At 36.5% G+C, this 11,937-nt stretch overlaps 1 protein-coding gene and 1 pseudogene across 1 annotated transcript; both read right to left on the reverse strand.

The window, feature by feature from the left end:
- Window positions 1–673: 673 nt before the first annotated feature.
- LOC127636355 (mitochondrial intermediate peptidase-like) lies at window positions 674–7,695 on the reverse strand (annotated as a pseudogene).
- Window positions 7,696–8,523: 828 nt separating this feature from the next.
- LOC127636721 (non-histone chromosomal protein HMG-14-like) lies at window positions 8,524–11,937 on the reverse strand. Its single transcript, XM_052117409.1, has 6 exons — window positions 11,740–11,937; window positions 10,521–10,547; window positions 10,377–10,406; window positions 9,820–9,855; window positions 9,593–9,697; window positions 8,524–9,487 (listed from the first exon to the last, which is right to left on the reverse strand). The coding sequence occupies exons 1-6, from the start codon at window positions 11,755–11,757 to the stop codon at window positions 9,443–9,445; spliced, it is 261 nt and encodes an 86-aa protein (XP_051973369.1). The 5' UTR covers window positions 11,758–11,937; the 3' UTR covers window positions 8,524–9,442.

Consider the following 11,937-nt stretch of genomic DNA (forward strand, 5'->3'; position numbering starts at 1 on the left):
AAAAACAAACACATGATTAGTTTCTTGTCTACCCCAGAGGAGACAGACAACAGAGCATGTAATATGGCTTGTGATTTTGATTCAGATATGTGATTTGTAAAGCGAATCGTTCAGACCGATTTTTTTAATCTTTTTGTTCAGTTCAAAGGAAAGTAAAAGGCCAAGGAAATATTTATCCTCAAGTACAAATATATATATACATATATAAAAAAATATATGTTTACTTAAGTACAGTAATGAAGTATTTGTACTTAAATGTAATAATTTCACATTTTAATGAGGCGTAAAAGACTGCAGGAAGAGTGGAAACAGTGATGTGGCATCCAGTCTTTCAAGAAATAATCAGGATTGTGGTGACATTACAATTATCAATGCTCCACTAAATGTAGGACTTGAAATCTGCATCAAGGTCCAACACTAGTGCATCTACAAAGTCTTCAATGGTTGGAGTCTTCTGTAACATTCCTGGGAATAATATATGAGATTCAGTGGGTGAATATTGAGATTTCAGATTTTTAGAAGACTACAAGTTGGTTGTTACAGTTTGAAGTGATTTAAAATTGCATTTCACGAGGACAAAAAAATTATGATTCTAAAAAACAGGGTTTTATTTACCTTGAACATCAGAAAAGACCATGAGAAAGCATCACTCTGCAACAGAAACACACAGTTAAATCTTTTATTAGATTTAAGCAGTCAGTTAATGTGTACATCAGCGATAATGAATAGATCAAAAGTTTGAATGTACAGTGCATCCAGAAAGTATTCACAGTGCTTCACTTTTTCCACATTTTGTTATGTTACAGCCTTATTCCAAAATGTATTAAATTAATTATTTTCCTCAAAATTCCACAAACAATACCCCATAATGACAATGTGAAAGATGTTAGTTTGAAATCTTTGCAAATTTATTAAAAATAAAAAATCACATGTACACAAGTATTCACAGCCTTTGCCATGACACTCAAAATTGATCTCAGGTGCATCCTGTTTCCACTGATCATCCTTGAGACGTTTCTACAACTTGATTGGAGTCCACCTGTGGTAAATTCAGTTGATTGGACATGATTTGGAAAGGCACACACCTGTATATATAAGGTCCCACAGTTAACAGTGCATGTCAGAGCGCAAACCGAGCCATGAAGTCCAAGGAATTGTCTGTAGACCTCTGAAACAGTATTGTATCGAGGCACAGATCTGGGGAAGGGTACAGAAAAAAAAAATTCTGCAGCATTGAAGGTCCCAATGAACACAGTGGCCTCCATCGTCCATAAATGGAAGAAATTTGGAACCACCAGGACACTTCCTAGAGCTGGCAGCCCGGCCAAACTGAGAGACTGGGGGAGAACGGCCTTAGTCAGGGAGGTGACCAAGAACCCGATGGTCACTCTGACAGAGTTCCAGCATTTCTCTGTGGAGCGAGGAGAACCTTCCAGAAGAACATCCATCTCTGTAGCACACCAAAGACGGAATAAATTATAGGCCTTTTATAACACAATAACTGATAGAAACTTTATGTTAACAAAATATTCTGGCTTGGTCCGCATACTCCAGAGATTTTTTCCAGGTGGCCAACTTGTCTATGAAGTTGAATAGCCCTGTCCTACAGGATAACGTAAGTGTGGCTGAACATCAGCTGAACCTCCATAGAAGATGGCGATGCAGCAGGACAATGACCCTAAACATTGAAGTAAATCCACAACAGAATGGTTTAAAAAAGAAAATCCACCTTTTGGAGTGGCCCAGTCAGAGCCCAGACCTTAACCCAATAGAGATGCTGTGGAATGACTTCAAGAGAGCTATTCACATTAGACATCCTAAGAAGATGGCTGAGGGGAAGCAGTTCCGTATGGAAGAATCTAATCCACAACTACCGGAAACGAGCGGTTAAGGTTATTGCTGCCAAAGGAGGATCGACCAGTTCAATGAAGACATGAAAGGTTATAATTGTTTATGTGTTGTTAGCTTAAGCACATTGTGGTTGTCTATACTTGTGACTTTGATGAAGATCACATTTTATGACCAATTAGTTAAGAAAACCAGCTAATTTCAAAGGGTTAACATACTTTTTCTTGCAATTGTATATGCATTTACTCCTGTGGCTCACTTCTCCAGTATGATAAGGTCGAGCAAACTGTCTCACAACTCGATAATCTGAGGCAAAATACTCCATCAGTATAGACGGAACTTCAGCTAAATTGGTTGAGCACCTGGTTCCTTACTCATAAAAAAAAAAAAAAAAAATTGTGGTCAAATAGTTATTTGCCATGCAAATTCACCACCTTATTTGTTGTGTCCTGTATCGTGAAAACATTTGTCACAAAGATAATTATTTGATTTCAGAGATCCATACTTTAAAGGTGCACTCAGTAATTGTTCCTCATTAAAACATTTTAACTCCTAAAGAGATGAATTATACATTTTGCAATATACCGTATGTAGGAAATCAAGACCACTCACATTAAAAGGCTCCAGTCATATCAGTAAATAGTTTTTTTTTCTACATGGAGAGGGTCTACACATGGAGGCTGCCATTTGAGTATCACATGACCAGCTGAATACTACTCGATTCATCTCCGTAAGAGTCCTGTTTTTTGACACTTTCACTCATTGATTAAAGTAATCATGGCTGACTGTGAATACTGAATTTCTACAATGGCATCTGAAACTGAAAACTATTGATTTTAAATTATGCTGCATCCAAGCCGCTAGTTGCCAGTGTAAGTCCAAGATGACACAAAGACAAAAGTTACTGAGTGCTTCTTTAATAGACCCCCCACAAACGTTCATGCACATCCCTCATGCTTTGCGATCTACATCATCTGAAGCTGTTTGGAATGTCTAGAGTGCATCTGGGCCGTGAGCTGACTGTGTAATTCTTCCTCTCTTTAGTCTTGCGTGAACTGCAGTGCTGCTCTTGCACACCATCATTACAGTTTAGTGTGATCCAATGTTACGGTAAATGAGATCAAGTCACTAATCGACAAGGAACATTTTGTCGCCAATTTTTTTATTGTACAATGTCAACTAATCGTTTTAACCCTAATTTGGTTTCATTAAACAGTTATCAGAATTAAATTAAATGGTTATAGCTGGATACTAATATTTAAAAATAACGTTTACACTCTGAAATAATTGAAAATGACTTCATTTCCGTTTTTGGTTACGTTCTGCAAAACTTTTAGTTAATTTAAATTTTTTTTGTTCCTTGAACTTGATTTTAGGTCCTGTTTATTGATGCCAAAGAATAACCAATATTCACAAAACATGTCAAACAAAATAAACATACTTTGATTTGTTGAGTATGTTTTCTATTTCTTTTCACTCATCATCTTGAAATCCTTTGAAGTTCTGTTTTAAAACATGAAAGAGAGGAGAGTTTATTACACATTAAAGATTTGTATAACATCAAGTGTGAAAATGTGTGAAACAAACCTGTCAGAGAGTTTTCTCTGTAAGCAGCTTCAAAAACTTCATCACAGTTTCTGAAAAACAAACCCGGCATTTGCAAATTGTTACCTCAGTTTCTTTATTTGCTGCAGCTTTTAGCCAAACAGATGGCGCTCTGATTTAACACTGTTTTTACCTGGTGTTTTAGGCATTGCTCCTTTCAAAGCCCTGTGTGCAAATGACTCATAGCCCACTAATGTTGCCAGCTCATGTCTACAAGCCAAAAGCTCATGCAGGCAAAGCAAGAGACTATTGTTGGGGTACAGAAAGATTTTATATGCAGCTTCCCGTACCAACCAGAGGGAAGAAAAAAGATTGCTTACCAAACATGCTGTTGACCAATGTGCTGTACAATAAAAAATGTAGAGAAAAACAAAACAATAACAAGCATAAGTATGAATGAAATCTCCTGGGAGAAAAGTTTTTAATTGAGATTTAAAAGATAACAGCATTGGTGCTGTTCTAATATGCAGGGGTAAACTGTTCCAAAGCTTTGGGGCCACTACTGCAAATGTGCGGTCTCCTTTTATTTTCAGTTGAGACACTCAAAATCTCTGATCAGATGACCTAACAATAAGATCTTAAAATCAATTCTATAATGGACCGGCGGCCAAGAAAAAAGCATACGTTCAAAGCAGCTTACATAGAGCAGGTCACACCATGAAGAAACATTAAAGATTTAGCTCAATCACATAACTACTTTGCCAAGGAACAGGCCTAACTCACCCAAAAATGAACATTCTGCCATCATTTACAGTATTCACCCTTATGTTGTCCACACAATGAAAGAGAAAGTAGTGTATGACTATTTAAAGGAAAAATGAAAATTCTCTCATTATTTACTCACCACATCCCATCCCAGAAGTGTATGATTTCCAATCTGAATGCAGTTCCCGTCTATGGAGAAACAGTGGCGGATGTGTTCTGGTAGGACATGCTTCTATAAGGCATTCGGGAGCTGGGAACCATTTAGAAACTCGTGGTAAAGATCCAGGAGCATCATGTTCAGAGTGACAGCCTTTTTCCTCTAAGATAAATCATACAGAAAGATATACTTTATAAAGTGGTCAGCGTAAATAATAATAAAAAAAAGTTCATGTGAAGGCTTGTATTTGTTCTTACAAACCTTCAATTCCAGATGTATCTGATCTCAAAATCAAACATGAAGAGCTCTGCAACTCTCCTAAACCTGCAACAGAACCACATAAACACAGCCAAGATGAGTCCACTATCAAACTGTTGCTTGGTTTAGATATACATCTGCTTCTGTTTAACTTCTCTAAAGCTTTGTAAGGTGTAATTAATGCACTTTCTAATAATTTTAATGAGTTGTTGTGCAGAGTACAGCAATTCCACCTGCGTCGTGTCTGGGTCCAGTGTGAAAAAAAACAGCTTGGCTTCATTCTCCAGCAAATTCTTTAAGCTCTGAAACAAATCCACATTTGTATTGAGTGTGTAACACATGTTCATACAATATAAAAATGTCATCACTGTAAAAAAGTACTATTAAAGGAATAAAATGAAAATTCTCATATCATTTACTCCCCTTATGATATTTCAAACCTGTATGATGGAAGAAACAATGTTATAGGGTGTGTCCCAAACTACTTAAGTAAAAAGTAACAAAGAAAAGTGTACAACAAGTACTCGGATGATGCACTTCTTCAGCTGTCAAAGCACAGTGTGAATTGTTGGACACTTCATGCACTCAGTGCTCATGGCTTGCTGTATGTAGCGGAAGGGGCGAAGTTACCTAGCTGCGAGGCTGGATAATGGAGAATGTAGCCACTAACTAGCGAAACTTCTGTGACCTTACAAATGTGAGTTGTATGTTTTACCTTCACCCCACACTGTGTGAATATTTACGTTGTTTCAGACACAAGTTTAAGCTAGTGCAACACATCGCATATGTTTGCGCCCACTTACATCAACTCTTAAAAAGGCGAATGCAGATAGTTAAAAGATAGTTTCATTTGGGAAAATACTACCTTTTACTACTAAAAGGTAGTATTTTAAATACTATATTTTAAAATACCACTAACAACATTTTCACATTTGATCAAACGAAACCCCTTAAAACAAAAGTACTTCTCTACAATGGTTCCAATATCAATGCAGGCCCTTTCTGCAGCTGCACGAATGAAGCATCTGGGTAAGCAACTTTGATGAAATCTCCCTGCGACAAAAATAAACTTTTATTTTATAAAAAAAACAAAATTGCATATGTATGTACACATGAAAATAGCTATAAAAACTTTTTTTTTTTTTACATTTTACAGGTCTGCCACTTTGCATAAACTGTCAGACAGCTGGTCAAACGTTTCCACGGTGTTGGTACCAGGATGCGTGCAGGCCCTGTGGACCAGAAACTCAGCTTTCCTGAGAGCCTTACACTGGGCCACCTGGAAACCATCAGGACTGCTGCGCTCTGGTACTCCAAACAGACCCTAAATACAGAGAAAAGAAGAAAGACTTAATTTCAGACAGACAGACAAACAGACAGATAGATATGGGATCAACTAGAGACTGTAAGGTGCCCGACAAGACAGCAGGGGGGCGTGGGGTGAAATGTCACCTGAGAATCTGGACAAACTGACAGCTAGAATGTCAAGGATCTGCAAAGATGTCATTGCTGCACGTGGAGGATTTTTTGATGAGAACACTTTGAAGTAGTTTAAGAAGCTATGAACATTTTTTCAAATTGTAAAAGTTCATGTTATTAATGTCCTGACTATACATTGTGATGAGTTGAATACCACTTTGGTGAATAAAAGTACCAATTTCTTTCCATAATTTTAATCTGTAAATTATTCCAAACTTTTGGCTGCCAATGTATATGTTTGTATTATGTTTGTATATATGGCTATATATTAATAAAAGTCTCACCACATTTTTCTGTAAATAATCCACTCGCCAGTGCTGAACATTAAACGCAGCTCCAACAGCAGACCATATTGACGCGTCTGTAGAGCGCGTGTGAACGGAGTAGGATGAGACTGACCATCATACACAATAATCAAACATAACACAACAACGTCGGTTTCTGAGAAAATCAACAGTGAAACAACCGTACTGGCTCTTATTGAGTGTTATGCAAACATGTATAACCTAAGTAAAAGTTTCCCAGGGCGTAATGCGATACATCACATGTGAAACATTGCAAGAGTGTTTAGCTTTTCTTAGCAAACTTAGCTTTCACCGCAGCACTTTACATTAACAGCAATAAAACATTAAATGTTTAATCAGAAAAGTACTATCCAGAAATTTCTGTAATATTAATACATTTCAAAAATATTTTCTATATTTAGGATTTATTATTATTATTATTTTTACATCATAAAATAACGAAACTGTCTGGACGTTGTGTAAAAAGTCTGTGACGTAAATCAGGTTGTAAATCCATTCAGACCAGCGGACAAAAGATCTACTTGCCAATGTTGTTCTCCACTATTACACCGATATTTGTTTCACTCAAAGATTAAGCCTTGTTAAAAATAGTTAATGGCAGGTTTACAGTCACCTGATGAATTTATTTTGATTAGAAATGTGAATCTGAAGTCTAACACAATGATTAACCACTGTATCCCTTCATGACCAAAGAGTCATAGCCACTGAAATGACTGTTTTTAGTTACAACAGCCAAATTCAACATACATGACCAGTTGTTCTGCTGAATGTCTTGGTCAAAGTCTATCTCCATTTCCAGCTGTTTTTTTTTTTTTTTTACAGTAATGAGTCACTCAAGGAAAGACAATTTTGGCGGTGAATTTGCATGTCTCTGGTCAAGTTGGTGTTTAGTCACTATTCCCCCCAGAATTAGACAGTGTAAAGGAGGCTTGTTTTTTCAGCTCCTCGACAAATGATCTCAATGGAATCTAGCCAAGAGCTTGTCAAACCCACACTGGAAATAGCAGGAATGTGGCACAAAGCACAGACACTCCCTTACCTTAAGTTCATGTGTTAGAATAAAAACAAAACATTTTTATGACAAATATATTGTAGGTCATTACAAAGTTTGAGAAAGCTTTGCAATGGAGGTTTGGGTGTGCATTGGGGGCAAGGTCACATTGTTTAGGTATCATAGAAGGGTTCACATATGGTGGCAAAGTGTTGGTTATCCAAGGTACCTTATCCATTTATCTTACTAGGCAGATTCTCTGTTTTCTTAGAGTGAGCAGAGTGACAGTTTCTGTCACTTCCTGTGTCGACAGGTGCTGTTGTTGAGCTCAGATCCATCTGCCTCATCTCTGATTTAGGGATTAAGATACAAAAAGCTGTACAAAGCTGTTTTGACTAATTTTGACTAATCTTTACATGTAAATGATTTTTGTCTAACACTCATACGCATTCATCGGTCTAAACAAATGGATAGAACTTTACTGAAAAAGTCTGGTTACTGATTCCAAAGTTGTTGACATTGCCTTTAAATTCTGTATAGCTAATCGTAGCTTACACCATTGTAATAATAACTGTAATTACAACCTCTAAATTTTAACAGGTGTGAGAAGTCAATCCAGCCATCACTTGAACAAATTGCAGATAATGTTGTAGAAGTATCACATACTGTGCCAAATATATAATGTTTGAGTTGTGAAACATGATATACATAATTTAATACTTTAATACCGAATACACTCTTTGATTGCTCTCTAACTACGAAATGCATAAGAAATCTGTCTAGAATATAACATATAACACTATAACACATTATTTATCCTGATGAGGGGGAATTGCAGAATCTGCTTATCTAGAAACTGTGATTAAATACTGATTTTAATCTATTACATTTATCATCAGAAAAAAAAGATTTACACACATTTTCTTAAAAAAACAAACATTGGACAAATGTGCTTCATGAGGTCAAATCTAAATTAACTAGTTTTATTCAAGTAAAAAACATTATTGAATGACTGAATCAAGCACACTACACTCAGTAAAACTAACATTAGATTTTGAAGGTCAGATCAGATAGAAATTGCTCCTTTATCCTTTTCTATTTCCTTATTTTAACTCATGCAAGTATAGTTGAACCTACAGCAATGAATATAACTTAGAAATCAAAGGGAAAACAGGTTATCACAACTGAATTTTATTGGCTTGTTTTATCGAACCAGAACACACAGAGATACATCTCTAAACAATGATCAAAAGAAACTGTACATTTATACTTGATATCTAAGTCCCACAAAAATATTGCTACTGCTGGTCAGAAAGCTTTACAGCTATTGTGATTTTACATGAAATGACTCAGTTGTCCCCAATTTAGCAATTTAATGATGTTAAAGAATTGCCAGCTTTGTTGAGAACAGAGCTATTAATCCCATATTTGCCATCTGTACCATATCACACATTGGCCTTAATACCCAAAAATCTTTTTTTCACAGCAGTTTTACAAATTTATTGCGGTAATATCACAGAAGAGACGAAATCAATACACACAAAGCACAGGCCTGACATGAACTCCAGTACTAGAGAATATGTTTATTTAGCAGAAATGATTATGAAGAACTGCAGTTAACATACAACTTACAAACGTCCTACAAGTAATCTTTCGCCTTATAAACAATAAACAATTAGTTATTTGCCCATCCCCCCTCCCTCCCCAAACACACATTACAAGTTACACACAAAACAAAAAAATCCCTCATAGAGCCAATGGAATGTTAGTCATTCGGACAAGCTCGGTAAGATGTCCAGCTGTCTGTGTACACAACATGCCTGCAACCTGCTGCTCTACCTCTCATTTTGAAAGAGAGAGAGAGAAAAAAAAGCCTGTCGGCATTTACGATGACGTGATTTTTTTTCTGCCGATGTAAAAATGTTGAATATGAGATCACTTTCAAAATGTTTCTTTTCTTACATAAAAAATGTGTCTCTACAATTGAACTACTAAAAAACCTGCTTTTAGAAAATAGTAGATAAAAATATTCCCCTGAATTGTACAAGAAAAGAGGTACAGGGAGTGCTGGTAAAAGATGACACCTCAGCAAAGTTATTCCCCATCTTCGTCCTTCTTGTCTTCTTCTGTTGCTGATGCCTAAAAAAAAAAAAAAACATTTGAGATTGCAGAGTATGTTTTTTTAACACTTTGGCATCATTTAGGTTGTTTTTCATAAAATTTGCCGGTCTATGAGCATCTCACCTCCTCATCAGCTTTTGTCTCTCCGTTTTCTGCGGGCACCTCCTCTTTCTTCTCCTCCTTGGCCGCCTTGGGTTCCTTCGCCTTCTTAGGCTTGGCAGGTGCCTTCTAACAATGTGACAAAATATTTTTTAATATTATTGCTAGGCTATAATTCCTAATTATTTGTGGAGATGTAGATATTTGTATTTAATATTATTATTAGTATTTACAATACATAGTTTCCTTACCTTTGGCTTAGGCTCTGCCTTTTGGGCTGTAGGTTTCTAAAAACCCAAGAGTTATAACACATTAATTATTACTACTAATCAGTGTTGGCTAAATTACTCAAAAATAGAAATCAAATACAAATGACTAATCATTTATCTAAAAATTGAAATTAGATTACTAATTACTTAATTGAAAAGTAATCACATTACTAATTACTTCTAAGTTACTTTCTAAAACACCTTTCTGCTCAACAAATGTTAAATAATGTTAGTATTTATATAAGTCATTCAATCAGTGCCTCACATCACAAGGACTCGTTATACAGCCATAATTCATGTGCATAAATATGCATAACCCTATAATGTACTTAAAAGTAATTAAATTAACTGAAAGTATATAACTAATCTGATTAGAAACATTTTAAATATAATACATTACTTGTTTTGTACTAAAAGTAATCGTTACAGTAACTAATTGCATTGTAATCAGATTACACCCAACTAATAAACAAACAATATAAATAATAGTCACATCTGCTGAATGACTGCAAATTAGAGTTAAAAACAAGAATACTCACATTTACCAATCTCTCCGACCTTCTTTTAGGCTGTAAAGCAAATAACAACAAGGTTAAACATAGTCAAACCACAGTGTATTTTATTTTGTCTTGACATCAGGCCTTACTAAGTAGTTCATGCATTAAAGAGGGAGTTCTGCTTACCTCAGAGACTTCAGAATCATTGTTCGCCTATGGGAGGGAAAAACAGATGTTATTCTCATAAATCCAAATTAATCCATACATTTTGTAACAAACGTCCTAAAAGAAATAAACAAGCTTTATTTGGGTCTAATGACATAAATAGCTACAAGCATTAGTTAGACTACAGTAAATCGTTTTTTTCTCCCCACAGCCACACATCAGTGTTTATCTTCTTCCTCCATTCGTCCATGTTGTGTTGCGGCCCCATCCGTTTGCATTGCAGCCGTGTGTGTGCACCGCCCCCTTCATGCACAGCGACTCATTCCACGCTGATTAATAGAGATTTGCGCTCGCCCCACCCACCCCACCGCAAATGGCATTCCCGCCATTCACTTTCAAACCCAACATCCCGAGGTGCACGGGGGTCCTCTAAAGAAAATAGAGAATGTGAATAATAGGAAACACCAAACAGTGGCGCTATGATGTGTTAAAAATATCGCCATTGCATAATCGCGAACTTGCACGATCGAATATTTCGAGATGCGGACATGCATAAGTCGCCGAATTAAAGCCCCAACGCAGGAATTAAATCCCTAATGCACGGATGAAATATTGCACCGTCTGCCACTGCATGTTCAAACCCATATAGCGAGTTTAACCCATCGGGTTACGCTCAAGGGCAGCCATGACACTAGAAAACTAGCCTTTACAAACCGAGCATTGCTTTTAAACAGTAATGTGAGATTTCTGGAAACCGTGTCTAAAAATAAAAATGGCATGTGTAAAAATACATTTCGATGCAACAATTTGATGTGCTACTTTGCGCGCGCGACAGCCTTGGGCTATGAGACTGTAAGCTGCACAAACGAAAACTAAGATTGTTACACCCCCTTTGTCTGATCAATGTAGACAGAGTTCACATCTAATTATAAACAAAAAACATATTTACACAAATCATCGCGCATCTGTCCATATGCATGCAAAACAAGCTCGCTTAAATGAATTCTAAATGCAGAAAAAAATCTCAGTCGCGCGTTCTCGAATCAACACACGCGTTAATTAAAACACGAGTCTGCAAACACGAATCGTTGCGATTTCTTAACATTACAAACAGGGGAGAAAAAAGAAAAATTGCGTGCACAGTGAATGCATCCGTGCACTTTTCTTTTTTCCTGCTCAATACTGCATATTCTATTAAAGATGGTGCCTCAATAAATTAAGAAACCATTGCGCTACTTACTTTGCTCCTTTTAGGCATGGCTGTGGATTTGTACAAGCACAAAAAGGGTTTGAAATACCAGATGCAAGGATTTAACGCTGAAAAACGGCAGCCACTGTGTGTTGAACACGGTAAAAGATTCACACAGTAGGTTTGATCAGTGTAGGAAGACGTTAATGTTCCTCCGAAACAAAAACCTGCTCAAACCGGATTGGATTC

This window comes from Xyrauchen texanus, chromosome 44, assembly GCF_025860055.1.
Source record: "Xyrauchen texanus isolate HMW12.3.18 chromosome 44, RBS_HiC_50CHRs, whole genome shotgun sequence".
In the NCBI taxonomy this organism is placed as follows: Eukaryota; Metazoa; Chordata; class Actinopteri; order Cypriniformes; family Catostomidae; genus Xyrauchen; species Xyrauchen texanus.

Excerpts from the sequence above, each read along its gene's own strand:
- LOC127636721 (XM_052117409.1), bottom strand. Across the intron at positions 10,407-10,520 it reads ATGATTCTGAAGTCTCTGAG|CCTAAAAGAAGGTCGGAGAG; the intron begins GTAAGCAGAACT and ends TTTGCTTTACAG. Across the intron at positions 9,698-9,819 it reads AGGCAGAGCCTAAGCCAAAG|AAGGCACCTGCCAAGCCTAA; the intron begins GTAAGGAAACTA and ends TCACATTGTTAG.